The following is a 25672-nucleotide window of genomic DNA, read 5'->3' on the forward strand; positions in this document are numbered from 1 at the left end:
TGTCTGACAGGAATAATTATTATGACTCTGTAATCTATAACGAATGTACTCCTCTCCCACCCAAACTTTGATGAGATGTTGCTCTACTGTAACTTCTGAGCACATGCTGAACATCCACATCACCTGAAATATAAGCTATGGGCTGAAACACTGCTTTGGTGCAGTGAAACAGAAACGCTTTGGTGCAGTGAAACAGAAAGACTCTCCTGGGTTGCAATCCTAAGACTCTGAATGAAACTAACTTTAATTCTTTAAAAGCCGGATTTCTTTGTCTTTAGTTGACAGTTACATAAGATAGTATTAGGGGAAAGTGGATGGAAGGAATGGAAAGATTGTACTATCTTTGCAATTCCTTTGTAAATCTAAAATTACTTCAAAATAAAACATAATTTATATATTTGCATATGCAGTAGGGAAATTTTGTACCTCATTCCTTTCACTCCTTGAGCTTTTATTTCCATTCCATGCCTCCCCTCAAATTTGATCCTAATGTACTTAGAAGTTGTGTTATCATCCTTTTACTTCTTGACATTTGAATTTTTTAATTTCCTGTAACCAGAAGTCTCTAAATGTTAATTTTAAAAATCCAGATTGAGTTATCATTGGGATCATTAATGGGCACTTGATCGAAGCAACATAATCAACACACATTTTAATAACCACTAAGGAAAAATACTTTTATTGAAAATGCACTGCTTAACGACGGGGATGGGACTATTTTTTCCAATAAGCCCATCTACTTCCGGATGCATATTACGTCTATTTGTTCTTTTTTCCTTTTTTTTTTTTTCTCTTTTTTAAAGAGATGGCAGTCTCACTAATGTTGCCCAGGCTGGACTTGAACTCCTGGGCTCAACTGGTCCTTCTGCCTCAGCCTCTCCAGTATCTGGGACCACTGGTGCCCACCACCACGCCTGGCTTCCTTCTTTTTTAAAAAAAGAGATTTACATCTGACTTAATTACTGAGAAAACTTATCCCTATAAAAAGGTAGATGGGCACTGAAATTTTGTTATAACAAAGTCACTCAATTCTTTGGATTACTTTTTGTTTACATGCCGAAATCTGTTGGGTGACTTAGTATTCTTATTTTCCACGAACTACTACCTAACACCTCGAGTAGGGCCTCCTTCAACCTTTAGGAGAGCAAAGAATTGAAAACATCCACACTGCATTTGTCATCCGGAGAGCAGAGCCATTTGCTCTCAAAGACCCCATCTGTTTTCATGATTGTTCGCTCACTGGCCAAGCTTCAGGACGTGTGAGGTAGTTTTTCTGTAAACAGGAAGGCCACCGTGGAGGTCAAGCTTCCCCATGGGCAACTTCTCAGATTGCAATTGGGGATGAAATGAGGGGTTTTCTTGAAACAACCCTCACGCAGGTACCCCTTGGGCAGCCTTCAACTGCTCTGAGGAAGGAGGCCCCAGGCACAGACAACTGAAGTATAAACAATCATCGCTATAGTGCTCTGTCAGGGCTACTGCGGGGCACGGGATGGTAGGGAGGAGGCCGAACTGCGCGATTTTACCTGGCTTCTCCAGAAGGGGAAGGCGGTCAGTTAAACCTGGTCCTTGTGTTCGGAGAACAGAGTCGACGTCACTCAAGCCTCGAACGCGTGCGAAGGTCGGCGTCTCTTCCCGAGGTAACGCAGGACGCGGAGGGCGGTGGCAAGACGCTGGCGCAAGCGCGGCGCAGGAGCGCCGGCCTCCGAGACGGTTAGTGATTGGACGAAGCAGGGCGCGGGGGCGAAGGCCCAGGTCCTGCAGGGGCAGCGCGAGGCCTCTTTTGAAAGATGCGGCCCTGACGCTGTGGACCTCGCGCAGAGCTGCCTGAAGCAAGAAGTTGAGGCTGGGAGGTGGGAGCAACGGCGGCGGCAGCCGCCTGCGAGCCCCGGGTCTGAGGCGCGGCAGCAGCTTCCCGTCTGCCCACATAGAGGGCAGGAAGGACAACTTTGGTGGGTAGAGGTTGGTCTAGGACTAAGGAGGCCACCGACGAGCTGATTTTTTTTTCTTCTCTTCTTTTTTCCTGACCTTGCTAATATCTTCCCTAACTCCCGAGTAGTTTTAAGGTATTTTACACGGACCTCTCTATTTTCCTTCTTTCCTCCTTTGTAGCAGAGGTTTAGGGAAGGGATTCAGGAGAGAAGAGGTCCGTGTCTATGAAAACTCAAAACGTAGTCATGAGATCAGTTCAAGAGGGATTTGACTCCAGTCATCCGAATATGTGCCAAGGCCATTGATGGAAATAGCGGGGGGGTGGGGGGGGGTGGGGGGGGGTTTGGAGAAAATATTTTCAGTTTATATAGTGTTTTGTCTTGTTTTCTGCCAATTTTATCGTGACCTCTAGGTGAGAAAATGGCTAGCAACAATCATTGGTTTCAGAGTTCGCAGGTCCCCAGCTTTGCCCAGATGCTGAAAAAGAACCTGCCAGTTCAACCAGCGACACAGACGATAACTACACCCACAGGATGTTCCTCAGAAAGTTACAGCCTGTCCAAGATGGCATCCAAGGTTACGCAAGTAACGGGTACGACTTTTTTCATTTGTAACAATGAATCAGTTCTTTAAGATTCTGGGATGGCCAGTAAGTTCTGTCGAGCCTCTGGTTTAAAAGTTTCCTGGTTGTATAGACATGTACCCATGGCCGTGTCCCACCTGGAGCTGGCATCTGACTCAAGACTTGGAGGAGGCCTGTAGAGCTCTTTACCTGTGCCACTCGTTTAACCATCTGTTACCACCTTGACTGTTCACCCCCCCTTCAAGTGTGGCTTGCCTTTCTAAGGTGAGGCGTAAGGGAAGACACTGGACTTACACTGTTCTGTATTCCACATAGCACTTACCATAGTGTTAGGTATAAAGCAGGGGCAAACATACTTTAAAATTCGATTGAATCCAGTGAGAAAAATAGTGGATGGGAGCCAGAAGTCACGTTTTTAGTCCCAGATCTGTGTCTTTCTGTATTCTAGGCCTTAGTGACATTATCTGTAAAAATGGCTTGGTTTCTGAAGGACCTTGACATCAGTAAAATTCCATGACCCTTGGTATCACTTAACAATGACATGTCAATATTACTTTTTTGCAAAATAGTCTTAGTACTCGATAGATGCAATAACATGTGGTGTTTGTCATGTGTGCCAAAACTGTTTAATAGAAACTTAAGAAAAACATATGACGAAGTGTATCTGGGATAACCTTCCATTTTGGGGAGGATTTAGTGCTTTTGCTCATTTTTTTTTTTAAACCAAATTGACAAGTATAACATTTGTTTTTAGGCAATTTTCCAGAACCATTGCTTTCCAAAAATCTTTCATCTATTTCAAATCCTGTGCTTCCTCCAAAAAAAATACCTAAGGAATTTATAATGAAATACAAACGTGGAGAGATAAATCCTGTGTCAGCCTTGCACCAGTTTGCACAAATGCAGCGAGTTCAGCTTGACCTTAAGGAAACTGTGACAACAGGCAAGTGTAAAATTGTATTTGTCTTAAAACCAAAACCAAAAGTATAGCACAAGAATGGTGCTAAATTTAGTTCTTTCATCTAATATTGGGGTTAGGTAACTGATTGTATGTTTTCACAAGAATACTTAAATGTTTGTGTCCACACCTCTTTAGCCATTGCTGCCTCTACAAATAACTCACATATACCAAAGTTTTATAATCATTGAATTGTAATTTTTTTATGTGTGGCTAGCTGAATGGAAATTAGTCTCATGGACTATTTTGGGGTATAATTACTTCTTGTATCATAAACATGCTTTTGTAAAGATGTTAAATATTTGGACTATAATTATTTTATGAGAAGGATTCTGTGAGGATGATGCCTAAGAAAAGTTAAGGTCAAATTTGCCTTCTGAAACTCAAGCATTCGATTACATGATTAGTACTTTGTCTGCAGACTGGTCTGTTACAGTTTTCTCAATTCTCCATTAAACTCCCCAACCAGAATAATCTGTAACCTTCCTGTGTTTGTGAAAGGCTACAGGAGTACAGATAAGGAAAATGTAGAAAGTAGTTTCTGATCTCTTCACATTATAGCCAATGATTAGGAAGATTTTAGGAAAGTGGAGGAATAAGTGCTCTTAAGAGGCCTTGACAGCTTTAAATTTTAAATTTTAAAAACTCTATGTATATGTATGTGTGTGTGTTTGTACACACATACGAGTAGTTAGGTTTTTTCTTTAATTTTCCTGGTGCTAACTTGCCAGTATGGATCTCAAAGCTAACATCTTTGCTAAATAATTTTAACTTGTCAAGATTTTAGTAAAGATAGTCACAGCGACATCAAGTTTCAGTCTGATGTTTTGGATGAAATACCCATAAACTAACAGGTGACAGAAATAATATCTTAACATAGATGGTGGTGGTAATGTAGGAGGTGGACTTAATTTCCGTGTAACTAGTTAGCTTTCCTCCAGTAATTTCAGATTACTCTTGGAAAATGTAATCTATTAGTCATTGTAAGAAAAAATAAATGATCAGGACAAATCTTCACTGCTCTGAGCAAAAACTACTAAAAAACATGACCTGTTGGTTAATGGTGTACATTTTATGCTCAAAGTATAGTTCAATAATCCAGTGTGTTTGGTAGTGAAACCACAGTGTCAGAATTTTTAAATAGCTCTACATGTGATTTAGATTTACACTAAAGTTTGAGAACCTGAGTTATAAACAGGCTAAAGCTTAAAGGTCCCGCATTCTGACACAGGAGACTTACTAATAAATTTTAGGTGAAATATCTTTTTTTCTTTAGATAGAGGCTCTCACTCTGTAGTCCAGGCTGGAGTGCAATGGTGATCCTCCCACCCCAGCCTCCCAAATAGCTAAGACTGCTGCAGGTATCCACCACCAGGACTGGCTAATTTTCAAAATGTTCTGTAGAGAAGGAGTCTCACTATATTGCCTAGGCTAACCTCGAACTCCTGGCATCAAGAGATCCTCCAACCCCAGCCTCCCAAAGTGATGGGATTACGGGTGTGAGCCAGTGCACCCAGCCAAGATGTGTGACATACATAAGAATCATCTGGGCCACTTGTTAATTATACAAAATGATCTCTGATTTAGTAAACCTGGATTGGAACCCAGGTGATCATGAAGGAAGGAACTTGGGAAACTGAAGTCTGAGATGTTATGGGGAAAGCAGTTTACCCAGAAGCAGTCAGGAGTTGCTTGTAAAACGTTGATGTACATATTAAAGAGTTAATGTAACATACTTGTGAGTATGTGAGGAAATAAGATAGCGGGGTTTGTGTGTGGCAGCATTGTATGTAGCCATCCGTAACCAAAGAGTGGACAGTCAGATTCCTGAAGGCCTGCTAAAGTCTAAATACTAACAAGCAAAACTTCAAACAGAAGAACCTTTGACCTGTAAATACAGGAGACAAGACAATACCATTTCATTTTTCATCCAAATATAAAAGCTAGGTAAAGAAATTGTGATGACTAGACATTCTGTTTAATTCTTTAGTTTATCATTATGTTTTGGTTTTCTCTTCCTCTCTCTCCCTCTCCCTGCCTCCCCTCCTGCTCCCCAACCTCCACAGCTGTAATGAGTTGAGTTGCTTCTCATAATGCCCTGATAGGTACACAGAGTTTCTTCAAAGGGATCTCTTATATTCTGGAGCTTGAAAGTGTATTAGGGCAATCCAAGGGGTAGGAGAATTTCAGCTTTCTTTGTATTAAAGTTTTAAAGACATTTGTATTTAAGTTTTAAAGACGTGAGATGTTACCTGAAATCTCCACGTTTTATCTCTCATTGGCCGTTTGACAGGTAGTGGAGTGTTTACCATTGCCAGGAATTATACTAGACACTCCATATGTGATCAGTACTCTATTACTGGCCCTATTGCTCACACTGAATCTGGAGCCAGCCTAGCTGCTTGAATCCTCAGTTAGTTCAGACACCCATTCAGCTTTAGCTTTAACGCCTATTGGTCCTACAAAAAGACTTGTAAAGTTAGTGTTTAGAAGGTAGTTTTTGAGAATTTTTGTACTGGAATGTTTTCCCATGTACAGACATTGTTTGCAAGAATACAGTAAAAATTATTGTGGCATTCATTCTGAGTTCTTTTTCAAGGTAATGTTATGGGACCGTATTTTGCCTTTTGTGCTGTGGTGGATGGTATTCAGTACAAGACTGGACTGGGACAAAATAAAAAGGAGTCTAGATCCAATGCAGCAAAATTAGCTCTTGATGAGCTTCTACAACTGGATGAACCTGAACCACGAATTTTGGAAACATCAGGTAAATACTTTTGATTATAAAGTATTTATAAAAGGTACAATTTTTCAAAAGGAATCACCTGAAAGATTTATGTTAATGAGTTACTTGGCAACTACAAGATAGAAGTTGCAGGATTTGAATAATTTATTTCAGCTGCTGTCCACTGATGTATTTAATAGTAGTTAAAATGCTCTTGCATATTTCAGCACTGACAGGTATAATCATGTTGCTAAACTGTCCGGTAACTTGTCAGATTGTTAATGGGTTTGAGTCCTAAAATATAGTTTTCTTTGTAATTTGTTAGATTCTTATTATGAATGTAATATTGTACATTTAATACTTAGAGGTTTTAAATGCAGCGTTTGTGAAGTTTGTGTTAAATTCAGTAAATGGTAGAATTACTTGAGAAAATGACCTAAGGTAGCATAGCCAATAGATTAAGTGTGTAAACTCCAGAATTAGATTGCTCATATTGACCCTATGCTGGCAAGTTGTTTGCCCTCTAAATCTGTTTCATTTGGAGAGGGGGGACAGTGATAGTTGCTACCTTCTATGGTTGTCACTAGGATTAAACAATGCATGCAAAGTCCTTAACCAGTGCATACTGAAGAATGCACAATCAAATTACAAAATATTTAAAATACTTTGTTGAACTCAAGTTAAAACATACCTATAGAATTTCCTAAGCATCCAATTGAATTATCAGAAAATATATTGATGATTAGTTTCTCATACTTTTTCCCTAATAGCTTTCAAAATGTTTATGTATGGCTAGCAAATGTTTGGCCCAGTGGTCTGCAAACTTTAGTTTCTAAACGTTTATTTTTTTCCCTCCATAAAAATTAAGGTAGCATTTAACCATGTCTACTGCCACTACTTTGAAAATTAAGGCAGCATTTACCCATCTCTGCTATCGGCACTTCTATATTCATTATTGTTTTCTCCAAAAAGTGCCAATAGTGCCTTAAGGACAACAAAAAGTTCTTTAACAATATATTCTATCTTGGGCTAGAGCCTGGAAAAATAATAAGGTCGTCTTTTTCCCTAAGTGAGCTACAGTTTCTGTTACAGGAAGTCAGGGATCCTGAACAGAGGGACTGGCTGAAGCCATGGTGGAAGAACATAAATTGTGAAGATTTCATGGACATTTATTAATTCCCCAAATTAATACTTTTATAATTTCTTATGCCTGTCTTTACTGCAGTCTCTGAACATAAATTATTAAGATTTCATGGACACTTATCACTTCCCCAGTCAATACTCTCGTGATTTCCTATGCCTGTCTTTAATCTCTTAATCCTGTCATCTTTGTAAGCTGAGGATGAATGTCGCCTCAGGACCCTGTGATGATTCCGTTAACTGCACAAATGGTTTGTGTAGCATGCGTATTTGAACAGTATGAAATCTGGGCACCTTAACAACAGGATAACAGCAATTTTCAGGGAACAAGGGAGATAACTTTAAAGTCTGGCTGCCTGTGGGCTAGGCGGAACAGAGCCATATTTCTCTTCTTTCAAAAACAAATAGGAGAAATATTGCTGAATTCTTTTTCTTAGCAAGGAACATCCCTGAGGAAGAGAATGCATTCCCAAGGGAAGGTCTCTAAAATGGCTGCTTTAGGAACATCTGTGTTTTACGCTTGTAGATAAGGGATGAAATAAGCCCTGGTCTCACGTAGTGCTCCCAGGCTTATTAGGATGAGGAAATTCCCGCCTAGTACATTTTGGTCAGACCGGTTGTCTGCTCTCAAGCCCTGTCTCCTGATAAGATGTTATCAATGACAATGTGTGCCCAAAGCTTTATTAGCAATTTTAATGTTGCCCTAGTCCTGTGATCTTGCCCTGCCTCCATTTGCCTTGTGATATTTTATTACCTTGTGAAGCATGTGATCTCTGTGACCCACACCCTATTCGCACACTCCCTCCCCTTTTGAAAATCAATAATAAAACCTTGCTGGTATTGTGTCTTAGGGGACATCACAGAACCTGCCGACATGTGATGTCTTCCCCCGGGGCTCCTTTTGTACTCTTTCCCTTTATTTCTGAGACCAGCCAACACTTAGGGAAATAGAAAAGAACTTATGTGAAATAATGTTGAATTATCGGGGGCTGGTTTTCCCCCCAATAAGTTTCTTCTTTAATTTGTCTACTCTAGACAACTGAGTTTAAAACGTCTGTTTGTCTTATGAAAGGATGTAGAAGATAAGAGTTCAGTATTGATTTCTTTGCTTTTCTTTATTGACAGTTTTTCTGGTCTTCTTATTCACAACATAGAACTTTTAAAACTTTAGTTTTTTTTTCAAAATGTTGAGCTCATCACTGTTTTAAAATTATTTTTCATGTATGTCTTCATTAATATTTTGCACATGGTTTTTTTATGTAGTGTTTTTTGTTTTGTTTTGTTTGAAACAGAGTCTCACTCTGTCACCCAGGCTGGAGTGCAGTGGTGCCATCTCTGCTCACTGCAACCTCCGCCTCCCGGATTCAAGTGATTCTCATGCCTCAGCCTCCCTAGTAGCTGGGATTATAGGTGCCTGCCACCACACCCGGCTAATTTTTGTATTTTTAGTAGAGACAGGTTTCACCATGTTGGCCAGGCTGGTTTGAACTCCTGATCTCAAATGATCCTCCCACCTCAGCCTCCCAAACTGCTAGGATTATAGGCATGAGCCACTGTGCCTGACCTGATATAGTTGTTTTTTTTTTTTTTTTTTTTTTTTGGAATTAAAAAAGGATACATGGGCAGAACATGCCAGTTCGTTGTACATAGGTATACATGTGCCATGGTGGTTTGCTTTACCTATTAACCCATCCTCTGTTCCCTCCGCTAACTCTCACCCCCTAAAAGGCTCTGGTGTGTGTTGTTCCCCTCTCTCTGTCCATGTGTTCTCAATGTTCAACTCCCACTTATGAGTGAGAACTGCAGTATTTGGTTTTCTGTTTCTGTGTTAGTTTGCTGAGGATGATGGCTTCTGGCTTCATCCATGTCCCTGCAAAGGACATGATCTCATTCCTTTTTATGGCCACATAGTATTCTATGTACCACATTTTCTTTATCCAGTCTGTTGTTGATGGCCATTTGGGTTGGTTCCATGTCTTTGCTATTGTAAATAGTGCTGCACTAGACATACATGTGCATGCATGTGTCTTTATAGTAGAATGATTTATATTCATTTGGGTATATACCCAGTAATGATATTGCTGGGTCAAATGGTATTTCTGGTTCTGATCCTTGAAGAATCACCATACTGTCCTCCACAGTGGTTAAACTAATTTACATTCCCACCAACAATATAAAAGCATTCCTATTTCTCCACATCCTTTCCAGCATCTATTGTTTCCTGACTTTTTAGTAATAGCCATTCTGACTGGCATGAGTTGGTATCTCATTGTGGTTTTGATTTGCATTTTTCTGATGATCAGTCATGTTGATCTTGCTTTTTTCCATATGTTTTTTGGCCACGTAAATTCTTCTTTTGAGAAGTGTCTGTTCATATCTGTTGCCCACCTTTTGATGGGATTGTTTTTTCTTGTAAATATGTTTAAGTTCCTTGTAAATTCTGGATATTAGATCTTTGTCAGATGTGTAGATTGCAAAAATTTTCTCCCAATTTGTAGGTTGCCTGTTTACTCTGATCATAGTTTCTTTTGCTGTGCGTATGCTCTTCCGTTTAATTAGATCACATTTGTCAATTTTGGCTTTTGTTGCATTGCTTTTGGCATTTTTATCATGAAGTCTTTGCCCATGCCTGTGTCCTGAATGGTATTGCCTAGGTTTTCTTCTAGGGTTTTTATGGTTTTGGGCTTTACATTTAAGTCTTTAATCCATCTTGAGTTAATTTTTGTATAAGGTGTAAGGAAGGGGTAGAGTTTCAGTTTTCCGCATATGACCAGCCAGTTTTCCCAGCACCATTTACTGAATAGGAGATCCTTTCCTGTTTGCTTGTTTTTGTCCAGTTTGTCAAAGGTCAGAGGGTTGTAGATGTGTGGAGTTATTTCTGAGGTATCTGTTCTGCTCCAGTGGTCTATATATCCATTTTGGTACCAGTACCATGCTGTTTTGGTTACTGTAGCCTTGTAGTATAGTTTGAAGTCAGGTAGCATAGTGCCTCCAGCTTTGTTCTTTTTGCTTAGGATTGTCTTGGCTATATGGGGTCTTCTTTGATTTCATATGCAATTTGAAATAGAGTTTTCTAATTCTGTGAAGAATGTCAGTGGTAGTTTGGGAAAGTAGCATTGAATCTATAAATTACTTTGGGCAGTATGACCATTTTCACAATATTGATTCTTCTACCCATGAGGATGGAATGTTTTTCCATTTGTTTGTGTCCCTTCTTATTTCCCTGAGGAGTGGTTTGTAGTTCTTCTTGAAGAGGTCCTTCACATTCCTTGTTAGCTATATTGCTAGGTATTTTATTCTCTTTGTAGTGATTGTGAATGGGAGTTTATTCATGCTTTGGCTTTCTGCTTGCTTACTGTTGGTGTAAAGGAATGCTTGTGATTTTTGCACATTGATTTTGTATCCTGAGACTTTACTGAAGTTGCTTCTCAGTTCAGGAAGTTTTGGGGCTGAAAAGATGGGATTTTCTAAATACAAAATCATGTCTACAAACAGAGACAACTTGACTTCCTCTCTTCCTGTTTGAATACCTTTTATTTCTTTCTCTTCCCTGATTGCCCCGGCCAGAACTTCCAAAACTATGTTGAATAGGAGTGGTGAGGGAAGGCATCCTTGTCTTGTGCCAATTTTAAAAGGGAATGTTTCCAGCTTTTGCCCATTCAATATATTGGCTTTGGTTTGTAATAAATAACTCTTATTATTTTGAGCCATGTTCCATCAATACCTTGTATATTGAGATTTTTTAACATGAAGGGATGTTGAGTTATATCAAAGGCCTTTTCTGCATTTATTAAGATAGTCATGTGGTTTTTGTCTTTGGTTCTGTTTATATGATGGATTACATTTATTGATTTGTATATGTTGAACCAGCCTTGCATTCCAGGGATGAAGCCGACTTGATTGTGGTAAATAAGTTTTTTGATGTGCTGCTGGATTTCATTTGCCAGTATTTTATTGCAGATTTTTCCATTGATGTTCATCAGGTGTATTGGCCTGAAGTTTTCCTTTTTTGTTGTGTCTCTTCCTGGTTTTAGTATCAGGATGATGCTGGCTTCATAAAATGAGTTAGGGAGGAGTCCTTCCTTTTCCATTGTTTAGAACAGTTTCAGAAGGAATGGTACCAGCTCCTCTTTGTATTTCTGGTAGAATTCAGCTGTGAATCCATCTAGTCCTCAACTTTTTTTTGGTTGGTAGGCTATTAATTACTGCCTCAATTTCAGAGCTTATTACTGGTCTATTCAGGGATTTGACTTCTTCTTGGTTTAGTCTTGGGAGGGTGTATGCATCCAGGAATTTATCCATTTCTTCCAGATTTTCTAGGTTATTTTTGTAGAGGTGTTCGTAGCATTCTCTGATGATAGTTTGAATTTCCGTGGGGTCAGTGGTGATATCCCCTTTATCATTTTTATTGTGTCTGTTTGATTCTTCTCCCTTCTTATTAGTCTAGCTAGCAGTCTATTTTGTTAATTTGTTAAAAAAAAAGTTGCTGTATTCGATTTTTTTGGATGGCTTTTCATGTCTCTGTCTCCTTCAGTTCTGCTCTGATCTTAGTTATTTCTTGTCTTCTGCTAGTTTTTGGATTAGTTTACTCTTGCCTCTCGAGCTCTTTTAATTGATGTTTGGGTATCAATATCAGATCTTTCTAGCTTTCTGATGTGGGCATTTAGTGCTATAAATTTCCCTCTTAACACTACTTTAGCTGTGTCCCAGAGATTCTGGTACATTGTCTCTTTGTTCTCATTGGTTTCAAAGAACTTCTTGATTTCTGCCTTAATTTCATTATTTACCCAGGAATCATTCAGAAACAGGTTGTTCAGTTTCCAATAAATCGTGTGGTCTTGAGTGAGTTTCTTAATCCTGAGTTCTAATTTTATTGCACTGTGGTCTGACAGTCTGTTTGTTAGGATTTCAGTTCTTTTGCATTTGCTGAGGAGTGTTTTACTTCCAATTACGTGGTTGATTTTAGAATTAAGTGCCATGTGGCACTGAGAAGAGTGTATATTCTGTTGATTTGGAGTGGAGAATTCTGTAGATGTCTGCCAGGTCCACTTGATCCAGAGCTGAGTTCAAATCCTGAATATGCTTGTTAATTTTCTGTTTTATTGATCTGTCTAATACTGACAGTATGTGTCAAGTCTCCCACTATTATTGTGTGGGACTCTAAGTCTCTTTGTAGATTTCTTTTTTTTTTTTTTTTTTTTTTTTTTTTTGAGACGGAGTCTCGCTCTGTCGCCCGGGCTGGAGTGCAGTGGCCGGATCTCAGCTCACTGCAAGCTCCACCTCCCAGGTTTACGCCATTCTCCTGCCTCAGCCTCCCGAGTAGCTGGGACTACAGGCGCCCGCCACCTCGCCCGGCTAGTTTTTTGTATTTTTTAGTAGAGACGGGGTTTCACAGTGTTAGCCAGGATGGTCTCGATCTCCTGACCTCGTGATCCGCCCGTCTCGGCCTCCCAAAGTGCTGGGATTACAGGCTTGAGCCACCGCGCCCGGCCTCTTTGTAGATTTCTAAGAATTTGTTTCATGAATCTGGGTGCTCCTATATTGGGTGCATATATATTTAGAATAGCTCTTCTTGTTGAATTATTCCCTTTACCATTATGTAATGCCCTCCTTTGTCTTTTTTGATCTTTGTTGTTTTAAAGTCTGTTTTGTCAGAGACTAGGATTACAACCTCTGCTTTTTTCGCTTTCCATTTACTTGGTAGATTTTCCTCCATCCCTTTATTTTGAGCCTGTTTGTGTCTTTGTATATAAGATGGATCTCCTGAATACAGTACACCAATGGGTCTTGGATCCTTACCCAGTTTGCCAGTCTGTGTGCTTTAATTGGGGCATTTAGCCCATTTACATTTAAGGTTAGTGTTGTTACATGTGAATTTGATCCTGTCATCCTGATGCTATTTGGCTATTTTGCACACTACTTGATGCACTAGTTTATTCATAGTGTCGTTGATCTTTATATTTTGGTGTGTTTTTGCAGTGGCTGGTTCCAGTTTTTCATTTCCGTATTTAGTGCTTCTTTCAGGAGTTCTTGTAGGGCACATCTGGTGGTAATGAAATCCCTCAGCATTTGCTTCTCTGGAAAGGATTTTATTTCTTCTTCACTGATGAAGCTTAGTTTGGCGGGATATGAAATTCTGAGTTGATAATTCTTTTCTTTAAGAATGTTGAACATTGGCCCCCAATCTCTTCTGGCTTGTAGAGTTTCTGCTGAGTGGTCCACTGTTAGTCTGATGAGTTTCCCTTTGTAGGTGACCTGGCCTTTCTCTCTGGCTGCCCTTAACAGGTTTTTCCTTCATTTCAGCCTTGGAGAATCTGATGATTATGTGTCTTGGGGTTGATCTTCTTATGGAGTATCTTAACGGTGTTCTCTGTATTTCCTGAATTTGCATGTTGTCCTGTCTTGCTAGGTTGTGGAAGTTCTCCTGGATACCATCCTGAAGTGTGTTTTCCAGCTTGTTTCCATTCTCCCTGTCTCCTTCTGGTACTCCAGTCAGTCACAGGTTCGGTCTTTTTATGAAGTCCCATATTTATTAGAGTCTTTGTTCGTTCCTTTTCTTTTCTTTTTTTTCTTTCTTTTTTTTTTTTTTTTTTGTCTATTCTTGTTTGCATGTCTTATTTCAGTGAGGTGGTCTTCAAATTCTGATTCCCTTTTTTCTGCTTGGTTGATTCAGCTGTTGATAGTTGTATATGCTTCACAAAGTTCTCGGGCTGTGTTTTTCAGCTCCATCAGGTAGTTTATCTGAACTGGTTATTCTAGTTAGCAATTCCTCTATCCTTTTATCAAGGTTCTTAGCTTGCTTCTTTGCATTGGGTTAGAACATGCTCCTTTTAGCTCAGCGTAGTTTTTTATTACCCATCTTCTGAATCATACTTCTGTCAGTTTGTCCATCTGATCCTCCGTTCAGTTATGTGCCCTTGATGGAGAGACATTGTGATCATCTGTAGGAGAAGAGGCACTCTGGCCTTTTGGGTTTTCAGTGTTTTTTCATTGATTCTTTATCATCTTCGTGAGATTGTCTAGTTTCAGTCTTTGAGCCTGCTGACCCTTGGATAGGGTTTTTGGGGAGCTTTTTTGTTCTTATTGATGCTATTGTTGCTTTCTGCTTATTAGTTTTTCTTTCAATAGTCAGGTCCCTCTTCTGTAAGGCTGCTGCAGTTTACTGGGGGTTCACTTCAGGCCCTATTCATCTGATTCTCTCCCGTGCCTGGAGATGTCACTCAGGGAGGCTGGAGAACAGCAAAGATGGGTGCCTGCTCCTCCCTCTGGGGCCTCTGACTTTGAGGGGCACCAACCTGATGCCGGTAGGATCACTCCTGTATAATGTGCGTGACAATCCCTGTTTGAATGTCGCACCCAGTTGGGTGGCACGGGGAGCAGGACCCGCTTAACAGAGCACTTTGTCCTTTGTTGGAGAGGGTGTGCTTCACTGGGGAGAAACCCACTCCTCTGTGCTGCCCGGATTCCTCAGGACTATCAGGAGGAGAGGCTAAGTCTGCTGGTCCACAGAGATTGCTGCCACCCTTCCCACTTAGGGGCTCAGGACCAGGGAGATCCAAATTCTGTCCGTGAGCCTCTAGCTGGAGTTATTGGAGATCCTGCAGGAAAACCCCACCCAATGAGGAAGGATGGGTCAGGTTTAGGCCTGAAGACGTCCTCCGGCCACAGACTGCCACAGCCAGTATGTTGGGCTGTGGGGACAAGTCTTGGGACTTCTTTCTTTTGTTTGTTTGTTTTTGTTTGTTTTTTGTTTTGAGACAGAGTCTCTCTGTCACCCATACTGGAGGGCAATGGCGCAGTCTCAGCTCACTGCAACCTCCATCTTCCAGGTTCAAGTGATTCTCGTACTTCAGCTTCCTGAGTAGCTGGGATTACAAATGTGCGCCACCATGCCCAGCTAATCTTTGTATTTTTAGTAAAGATGGGGTTTCGCCATGTTGCCCAGGCTGGCCTCAAACTCTCGGCCTTAAGTGATCTGCCCAACTAAGCCTCCCAAAGTGCTGGGATTACAAGCGTGAGCCAACATGCCTGGCCTTGTACTTGGTGTTTTAAAATGCAAAACATCTTGTACAGTCTTTCTTTCTTTGTTGAAATTATTTATGCCTAATATATAGGATTTAGTATCTTTAATTTTCATTCCATGGAATGAAATCTATCTTTCTCTGAGTTTTAAAGTTCTGCTTATCTAAAATCCAGAATGTCAACAACTCTATTACTGGGTTTATAACCAAAATAAAGTAAATTATTCTATCAAAAAGACACGTGCACTCTTATGTTCATCTCTGCACTATTCACAACAACAAAGACATTGAATCAACCCAGGTGCCCATCAGTGGTAGATAGGATAAAGAAAGTGTGGTATATATACAACTGTGGACTACTATACAGACATTAAAAAAAATAAAGTCATGTCCTTTGCAGCAACATGGATGGAACTGGAGGCCATAATCCTAAGCAAATGAACGCAGGAACAGAAAACTAAATACCTCAAGTTCTCAGTTGTTGTTAATGTTAGGAGGTATGATTAAGCATATATAGCCATAAATATTGGAACAGTAGACACTGTGGACTATTGTCCCCCCACTGTGGGGGGAGGTGCGGGTAAAAGAAAAACTACCTTTGAATACCAAGCTCACAATCAGGGTGATGGAATCCATATTCCAAACCTCAGCATCATGCAGTATTCCCAGTTAACAAACCTACACATGTACCTCTTGTATCTAAAAAGTTGAAAGTTTTTGAAAAAAAAAAATTTATGCTTTATAAATAATGTTACTATATGGTATGGGGGATGTAGTGCTCTAAATAAAACTGGAATTTCTTATCAGATAAAAATAATAAAAAGTCCAGAGTGTATGTATCTAAACCATACTTAGTATTTTTCTTTTACTGGTATGAGCTCTAAGGTGACATTGTCATCTTTGTTCATTTCTGTCTTCCTCAAAATTAATTCCAGAGAAGCAGTTCTGTTTGCTTTCTTTGTCTTTATGAATGATTCTTAAGAGAAACTGACTATTTTAATTGGTACCTTGGCTTCTGGAGCTTCTTCCTTAAGTTTTCCTGATTATTGTTATTATTATTTTGTCCGCAGGTTTAGTGGTTTTTAAACTTTTTTCTGTACTCCCTAACTTTGGAGACCAAATTGAAAAGCAGTTGTAAAGAGTAGGGCTAAAAGCATTGAAAACTGTGAATGTAGCATTCCCTTAGAAAAATGTCCTGATAAAATAGTGTTATTTATAAAATTATATACTTTACTCATTAATTTTTAATAGAACATTAATTTAAAATGTTTTTCACCATATTGTAAATAGAAAGTTGTTTACATGTATCTAAAATAGGACTTCATTTTAGCAGCTTTTCAGGATGTTTCATCTATTACAAAGCAAGCAATATTGTAGTATAAGATTAGGAAACTCAGAAATTTGTTTGCATAAACAATTTCAAAATAGGAAAGACATTTATCAGGGCTGAGCTAATGAGTATTTGATGGCCCAGAGTTGGCAAAAATACAGAAAAAAAATAATTTTTGGATTGCTGTTTCATTACAGAACAAAAGAGAAATACCAGCTCTTTGGAATGTTGAAGTTTCATGTTTCCTTATGTTTTTGTTTTGTTTACAGGTCCTCCTCCTTTCCCTGCAGAACCTGTTGTTTTACCTGAACCAGCATATGTTTCAAAAGTACATTATGGTAGGAAAGTTTTTTGTGATGTTCTTCTTTAGAAGAGTAGCCCAATTACAGATAGTAACAACATAATTAAAATAAGCATAGGTGCGAAAATGTACATTAACACTTTATCATCCAAACCTTTCACACTTCTACAAAAAGGAGAATTTTTTTCTATACTATGCTAAAAATGAAAGAAATAAGGAATGGAGAGGAAAGACTGAAGAAAAGGTTTTTTTTATTTTTTTATTTTTTTTCCTGTAAGGAGATGTTTTATCAATTTCATACATCTTTTTTAGAATTCTTTGTTTTGGTGGGCTTGTCATAAATGAAAACCAGTGGCTTTCTGGTACTTGGAGATCATTTGAAACATTCATTTCAAATAATTTGTTTATTTAGTTTTAATGGCCATTATTTGTCACTCAAGCCCAAGAAAGCTACAGCTTCAATTGAAGTTACTAGTTGTGTGACCTAGTGTGGCCTAGTTGTGTGACCTGTTACTTCTCTGTGTACCTTTTTTACTCATCTGTAAAATAGTTATTACAGTAATTATCTCATAGGGTTATTATGAGGATTAAATGAATTCATAAGTGTAAAATTCTTACATCAGTGCCTGGCACACCATAGATGCTCACTAAATAGTAACTAATATTATTTTAACAATCACATTTCACATTGTATAGTAGTTATTATATACTTTGCCTGTTAGATTATGAATATCCTGAAAGCTAGACAATTATTCTTAATTTTTACATTTACTACCTAGTGAGCACACTTCAGACTTTAATGAGTATTTTTAAGAGGAAAAAGAAAAGGAACCTTTATTTTCCATTTTCCTGGCCTGCAGGCTAGGATCTGAAAAGTTCTATGCCTATTCAGCATTCACTGTCTTTCTAAGACAGAGTAAAAGGCCTTGCACATTTGTGTTCTTGCTTGAAAGAAAAAGACCAGACCAGGGAAAATAGGCCCTTTCAAAAGACAAAATCCACCAATAGTTAGATATAGTGTCTGGCCTAACAGTTGTAAGAATTGATGAAGTGAGGGCAATGAGGGATCAGTCCTACAGCAGTGATCTCTTAATATGAGAAGAGGCTCTTGTCTTTCCTTTCAACTTCTGTGGACATTTTTAGTGAATAAGAGGATAGAATCCTAAGTCAAGGATGGCAAATAATATAGATTGCTGTTACTTCAGGAAAACAAGTGATAATCTGTGAGAAAAAATATGTAGTTTTTATATATGTATTTTTAATACCAGGCTTGGTAGGCTCAGGTCAGGAGACATACATTTGTCAGAAAAGGGAAAGCAAATTCTTTAAATTTATGGGTAAAAACAAGTTTTGAATGTTATAACTTTTGAAGAAGAATGATTTGAGACCCACAAACTATTGGGCCAGTTACGGAAGTAGTCACTATTTCCCAGCCTGTCTGGTTTGCTGTATGCATATACATATGTGTGTGTGTGTGTGTGTGTGTGTGTGTGTGTGTGTGTGTGTGTGTGTGTATTTATTTATTTATTTATTTGAGATGAAGTTTTGCTCTTGTAACCCAGGCTGGAGTGTGGTGGCACAATCTCAGCTCACTGCAACCTCTGCCTCCCAGTTTCAAGCGATTCTCCTGCCTCAGGCTCCCAAGTAGCTGGAATTACAGACACCTACCACCAAACCCTGTCTCTACCTCTATTTTTAGTAGAGACAGGGTTTCACCATGTCGACAAGACTGGTCCCGAACTCTTGACCTCAAGCGATCTGCCTGCCTCAGCCTCCCAAAGTACTGGGATTACAGGCGTAAGCCACCACGTCCAGCCTACTTTGCTATATGTTTCTAACTGGACCATATCTTCATTAAAAATAATGAGGCCAGGCACGATGGCTCATGCCTATAATCCCAGCACTTTGTGAGGCCAAGGTGAGTGGATCATGAGGTCGGGAGTTCAAGACCAGCCTGGCCAATATGGTGAAACCCTGTCTCTACTAAAAATACAAAATTATCCGGGCGTGGTGTCGCATGCCTGTAGTCCCAACTACTCGGGAGGCTGAGGCGGAAGAATCGCTTGAACCCAGGAGGCGGAGGTTGCAGTGAGCCAAAATTATGCTACTGCACTCCAGTCTGGGTGACAGAGCGAGACTCCATCTGAAAAAAAAAAAAAGAAAAATCCATAGATAACTTTTGATGTATATTCTTGGTTATAAACTGTTCTATGGTAATCCTAGGTTACTTAGTACTATCTTCCTCTTCTTTCAAAATTTCTAGCTTTTTTAGTGAGAACGTGGAACTGTATCAAGAATCTAAATGCTTAGTGGTTTGTAGCGGTTCTCAATGGGACAAATAATAAGAGAATGTATTTTGGTTGTCACAATGGCATTCAGTGGGGTGCTGTTCATCTTGCAAAATGTGTGACACATACCTGTACAACAAAGAATTGTCTTGTGTCCAGTATGACTTTTGAATATATCATCAGACAAACTCTACAGATATAAATCAGTAGTCTGCTAGTATGTAATACTGACACATCTTTTATAAGTTATCCAAAAAGCTCAATAACTCATATTCTTTTAGAATTGAAAACTTTGAAATCTCAGTCATGACCTAAATTATAAGTTTGCTTACAGATATCTATAAATTATTAAATAATTTGATTGTAAGGTTATGATAAGAATAATAAGACAGCTCTGGGAGGAGGACAATGTTCTTGAAATTTATGTTTTGATTTTTTTCTAGAAGGGAGACATATTCAGTATGCAAAAATTTCACAGATCGTTAAAGAAACATTTAATCAACTAATTTCTAATCATTCAGAATACCTGAAATATTGCAGTTCATTGGCTGCTTTTATAATTGAAAGAGGTAAGTCCAAATATTTGGGAAAAAGTAATATTGTAATAATCTAATAGTAATATTTTAGTTAACTATCTTTGCCCCTGTACACAATGGTGTTGCATTGATTTGAAGTGACTTTTTCTGGTAAGTGTGGGTCATTAAACACAAAGCTTCTCCAGAGCAGAAATAAAGCACACTGACCAGGACCCAACAGAGAACTGCAAAATGGTAAAAGTCCTAACATTTTAAACGTTAGCCCTGCTGGCACCACTACCCTCCTGAAATCTAGTCCTCAGTAACATTAAGAATAGCATCTTTTCTTCTTTTACAAGTAAGAAAAGATTGATATATGGAATCTTATTCTTGTGGACATATAAAGTTGTGATTCTAACTATGTTTTTATCTTCTGTTAACCCTTCAATGTTCTGAGTTCATCATTAATTGAAACCATTTGAGTCTTACATTCGTCTCTGATTTAGATATTATAAATTACATAGAAACAATTTGAGATTTGATTCCTATTCTTAAGGAGTTGTTATGATCTAAGTAGGCACGGTAGATAAATATACTAGTTGAAAGTCTAAGATGATAAAAGTTAAAACTTGTTTTCCATAATGCAAAAAGTGTGTGAGAATTCATAGATAGAAAAGAAATGATAGAGTTTAAAATCTTTTGGAATAGGCATGACTTAAGCTGTAACTTTAAGGGTTGATAAAATTTGGATAAATAGAAGAAAGGAAGACATTTTTGCATAGAGAAAGGAATGAGGGAAGCAGCAGTGAGAAAACTGCAGGACAATGAGGTAAATTTATTGCTAGTACAGATTAGTCTATGTACAGGAGTAATACAAAATGCAATTAGATTGATAAAATAGTGCCAGATTATGGAGTGGTTTAAAAACAGATCAAAAGTTAAATTTAACAAGATCAATTAAAGCTGTGATTTCAAACAGTGATAGACTGTGGGCTGTAATTGTTGGGAGCATTAATCAGACTCAGTTCTGCTATTTAAATTACTTTGGGCAAATTATATACTTAACATCTCTATGCTTTAATTTTTTCTCATTTCTTAAAAGTAGAGATAATAGAAACAATAACAACCCAACTTCATGGAGTTGTTAGGATTAGATATAATAATGTCAATAAAGTATTTAGCATAGTACTTGGCATTTAGTAAAAGTCTAATTTCATTTGTAATGATTAAGATAAATGAGTATTTAAACAATAATTGACAAATAATTTTTTTAAAGATTTCTGGGGTTAAACCTGAATTATGGAATCACAATTTATGTAGTTGTGATGGAGTGCCTACATTAGAGTTGAGATGGACATAAATGGGAAGGGAAAAATACAGTTTTAAAAAAAATTGATAAGGTAAAAGTGGACAATAAATGATAGATGAAGTGACATGAATAAAAAGTAATACCAACATTTAAAGTTGACATAGGATAATCATGTTTCCTCATCCATAGGGAATCTAGAAGCTAGTGTGAAGCTGATTGGAGAAGAGCATGGATAAGAATAATAAATGTAGTTTTAGATGATATGAGTATGAATATAAGCAGGAAAAGCCTGAGTGAAATCAGATGAACATTCCTGGAGTCACTCACACAATCAGTACATATTTAAGATGTATTATTAGAAACTTTGCCTCATCAAGTTTTTAAAAATTTCAGTAGTTTTGGGGGAACGGGTGGTGGTTGGTTACAGAGATAAGTTCTTTAGTGGCGATTTCTGAGATTTTGATGCACCCATGACCCAAGCAGTCTATGCTGTACCCAGTGTTATCCCTCATCCCCTCTACTACCCTTCCCCCAGGGCCCCAGAGTTCATTATATCATTCTTATGCCTTCGTGTCTTCCTGGCTTAGCTCCCACTTGTAAGTGAGAACATACAATGTTTGATTTTTCCATTCCTCATTACTTCCCTTAGAATAATGGTCTCCAACTCTGTCCAGGCTGAGTAGTATTCCAGGGTGTGTGTGTGTGTGTGTGTGTGTGTGTGTGTGTGTGTGCCACAATTTCTTTATCCACTCATTATTGATGGGCATTTGGGCTGGTTCCATATTTTTGCAATTGCAAATTGTGCAGCTATAAACATGTGTATGCAGGTGTCTTTTTCATATAATGACTTTTTTTCTTCTGGGTAGATACCCAGTAGTGGGATTGCTGGATTAAATGATAACTCTACCTTTAGTTCTTTAAGGAATCTCTTTACTGTTTTCCATAGAAATTGTACTAGCTTACATTCCCACCAACATTGTAAAAGTATTCCCTTTATACCACATGCACGTCAATATCCGTTATTATTTTAATTTTTAATTTATAGCCAGTCTTGCAGGAGTAAGGTGATATTGCATTGTGGTTTTGATTTGCATTTCCTGAATATTAGTGATGTTGAGCACTTTTTCATATAATTTTTGGCCATTTTATATCTTCTTTTGAGAATTGTCTATTTGTGTCCTTAGCCCATTTTTTTGATGGGATTATTTGTTTTTTTCTTGCTGATTTGAGCTCCTTATAGACTCTGGATATTAGTCCTTTGTCAGACGCATAGTTTGCGAAGATTTTCTCCCACTCTGTGTGTTGTCTGATTACTCTGCTGATTTTTTCTTTTGCTGTGCAGAAGTGTTTTAGTTTAAGCCTCATCTATTTATCTTTGTTTTTGTTGCATTTACTTTTGGGTTCTTGGTCATGAACTCTTTGCCTAAGCCAAAATGTAGAAGAGTTTTTCCAATGTTACCTTCTAGAATTTTTATGGCTTAATGTCTTAGATTTAAGTCTTTGATCCATCTTGAGTTGATATTTGTATGAGGTGAGAGATGAGGGACCCAGTTTTATTGTTCTACATGTGGCTTGCCAATTATCCCAGAGTCATTTGTTGAATAGGGTGTCCTTTCCCCACTTTATGTATTTGTTTGCTGTGTCAAAGGTCAGTTGACTATAAGTATTTTGTTGTATTTCTGGGTTCTCTATTCTGTTCCATTTTTCTGCATGCCTAGTTGTATACCAATACCAATACCATGTTGTTTTGGTAACTGTAGCTTTGTAGTATATAGTTTGAGGTCTGGTAATGTGATGCCTCCAGATTTGTTCTTTTTGATTAGTCTTACTTAGGGTATGCAGGTTATTTTTTGGTTCTATGTGAATTTTAGGATTTTTTCTAGTTCTGTGAAGAACAATGATGGTATTTCAATGGGAATTGCTTTGAATCTGTAGATTGCTTCTGGCAGTATGGTGATTTTCACAATATTGATTCTACCCATCCTTGAGCATGGGATGTGTTTCCATTTGTTTCTGTCATCTGTGATTTCTTTCAGCAGTGTATTGTGGTTTCCCTTGTAGAGATCTTTCACCTCCTTGGTTAGGTATATTCCTTTTTTTTTTTTAGCTGTTGTAAAGAGGGTTTAGTTCTTGATTTGATTCTCAGCTTGGTCACTGGTGGTGCATAGCAGAGATACTGATTTTTGTACATTGATTTTGTATCCTGAAACTTTATTGAATTCATTTATCAGCTCTGGGAGGTTTTTGGATGACTCTTTAGGGTTTTCTAGGTATATGATCATATCATCAGTGAACAGTGACAGTTTGACTCCCTCTTTACTGATTTGGACGTTCTTTATTTCTGTCTCTTGTCAGGTTGCTCTGGCTAGGACTTCCAGTACTATGTTGAATAGAAATGATGAGCATGGGCATCCTTGTCTTGTTCCAGTTCTTTCTCAGGGGGAACACTTTGAACATTTCCCTGTTCAGTAATGCGGACTGTGTGTTAGTCATAGATGGCTTTTATTACCTTAAGTTATGTCCCTCCTATGCCAATTTTGCTGAGGGTTTTCATCTTAAAGGGATGCTGGATTTTGTCAAATGCTTTTTCTGTATCTATTGAGATGATCACATAATTTTTGTTTTTAATTCTGTTTATGTGGTGTATCACATTTATCAACTTGCATATGTTAAACCATCCCTACATCCCTGGTATGAAACCCACTTGATCATGGTGTATAATCTTTTATGCTCTTGGATTAAGTTAGCTAGTATTTTTGTTGAGGATTTTTGCTTCTATGTTCATCAGGGATATTGGTCTTTAGTTTTTCTTTTATTTAATGTCTTTTGCTGGTTTTGGTATTAGGGTGATACTGGTTTCACAGAATGTTTTAGGGAGCATTCCCTCTTTCTCTATTTTTGGAATAGTTTCAGTAAGATTGGTAGCAATTCTTCTTTGAATGATAGAATTCAGCTGTGAATCTGTCCAGTTGTGAACTTTTTTTTGGCCTTTTTAAAATTATGGTTTCACTCTTACTGCTTTTTATTGGTTTGTTCAGAGTTTCTATTTCTTCCTGGCTTAATCTAGGAGGGTGTCTGTTTTCAGGAATTTATCCATCTCTTCTAGGTTTTCTAGTTTGTGCATGTGAAGGTGTTCATAGTAACCTTGAATGATCGTTTGTATTTCGGTGTCATCACTTATAATATCTCCTGTCTTGTTTCTGATTGAGCTTATTTGGATCTTCCTTCTTCTTTTCTTGGTTAATCTCACTACTGGTCTATCAATTTTGTGTGTCTTTTCAAAGAACCAGCTTTTCGTTTCATTTATCTTTTGTTTTTGGTGTTTTTTGTTTCAGTTTTATCTGTTTCTGCCCTGATCTTTATTATACCTTTTCTTCTAGTGGGTTTGGGTTTGTTCTTGTTTTTCTAGTTCCTTGAGGCATCACTTTAGATAGTCTGTTTGTGCCCTTTAAGACTTTTGATATAGGCATTTAATGCTGTGAACTTCCCTCTTAGCACCACTTTTGTTGTATCCCAGAGGTTTTGATTGATTGTGTCACAATAATTGCTTAGTTCAAATAATTTTTTAATTTCCATGTTGATCTCATTGTTGATACAAAGATCATTCAAGAGCAGATTATTTAATTTCCATATATTTGTATAGTTTTGAGGGTTCATTTTGGAGTTAATTTCCAAATTTATTCCACTGTAGTCTGAGAGAGTACTTGATATAATTTCAGTTTTCTTAAATTTACTGAGACTTGTTTTGTGACCTCTCATATGGTCTATCTGGTAGAATATTCCATGTGCTAATGAATAGAATGTATATTCTGCAGTTGTTGGGTAGAATGTTCTGTAAATATCTGCTAAGTTCATTTGTTATAGGGTATAGTTTAAGTTCATTGTTTGTTGACTTTCTGTCTTGATGACCAGTGTAGTGTTGTTAGTGGAGTATTAAAGTTCCCCACTATTATTGTGTTGCCATCTATCTTTTTTCTTAAGTAGTAGTAATTATTTTATAAATTTGTGAGCTCCAATATTAAGTGCATATTTATTTAGGATTATGATATTTTCCTGTTGGACTAATCCTTTTATCATCATATGATGTCCCTCTATGTCTTTTTTAACTGCTACTGCTTTAAAGTTTGTTTTGTCTGATATAAGAATAGCTACTCCTGCTTGCTTTTGGTTTCCATTTGCATGGAGTGTCTTTTTCCACCCCTTTACCTTATGTGAGTCCTTATGTGTTAGGTGAGTCTCTTGAAGACAGCAGAAACTTGGTTGGTGAGTTCTTATCCATTCTACAATTCTATATCTTTTAAGTAGAGCATTTAGGTCATTTACATACAATATTAGTCTTGAGATATGGGGTACTGTTCTATTAATCATGCTAGTTGTTGCCTGAATACCTTGGGTGTTTTTTTTTTTTTTTTTTTTTAATTGTGTTATGGTTTTATAGGCCCTGTGAAATTTATGCTTTTAGGAGGTTCTATTTTGGTGTATTTTGATAATTTTGTTTCAAGATCCATAATTCCTTTTAGCATTTATTTAATACTGGCTTTGTAGTGGTGAATTCTCTTAGCATTTGTTC

At 37.9% G+C, this 25672-nt stretch overlaps 1 protein-coding gene across 3 annotated transcripts in view; it reads left to right on the forward strand.

Moving 5' to 3' along the window:
• Positions 1-1281: 1281 nt before the first annotated feature.
• ADAD1 (adenosine deaminase domain containing 1) overlaps positions 1282-25672 on the forward strand; it is a 51917-nt gene continuing 27526 nt past the window's right edge. Inside the window, exons 1-7 of one of the 3 annotated variants that reach the window (XM_010362553.2) lie at positions 1282-1379; positions 1641-1713; positions 2345-2524; positions 3270-3458; positions 6073-6240; positions 16959-17027; positions 19722-19847. In XM_010362553.2, coding sequence (XP_010360855.1) covers positions 1347-1379; positions 1641-1713; positions 2345-2524; positions 3270-3458; positions 6073-6240; positions 16959-17027; positions 19722-19847 — 838 coding nt within the window. In that variant the 5' untranslated portion in view covers positions 1282-1346. Of the gene's footprint in view, positions 1380-1640; positions 1953-2344; positions 2525-3269; positions 3459-6072; positions 6241-16958; positions 17028-19721; positions 19848-25672 lie in introns of those variants that run through there. The other 2 variants (XM_010362554.1, XM_010362555.2) reach the window with 2 other exon arrangements.

Source organism: Rhinopithecus roxellana, chromosome 2, assembly GCF_007565055.1.
Source record: "Rhinopithecus roxellana isolate Shanxi Qingling chromosome 2, ASM756505v1, whole genome shotgun sequence".
In the NCBI taxonomy this organism is placed as follows: domain Eukaryota; kingdom Metazoa; phylum Chordata; class Mammalia; order Primates; family Cercopithecidae; genus Rhinopithecus; species Rhinopithecus roxellana.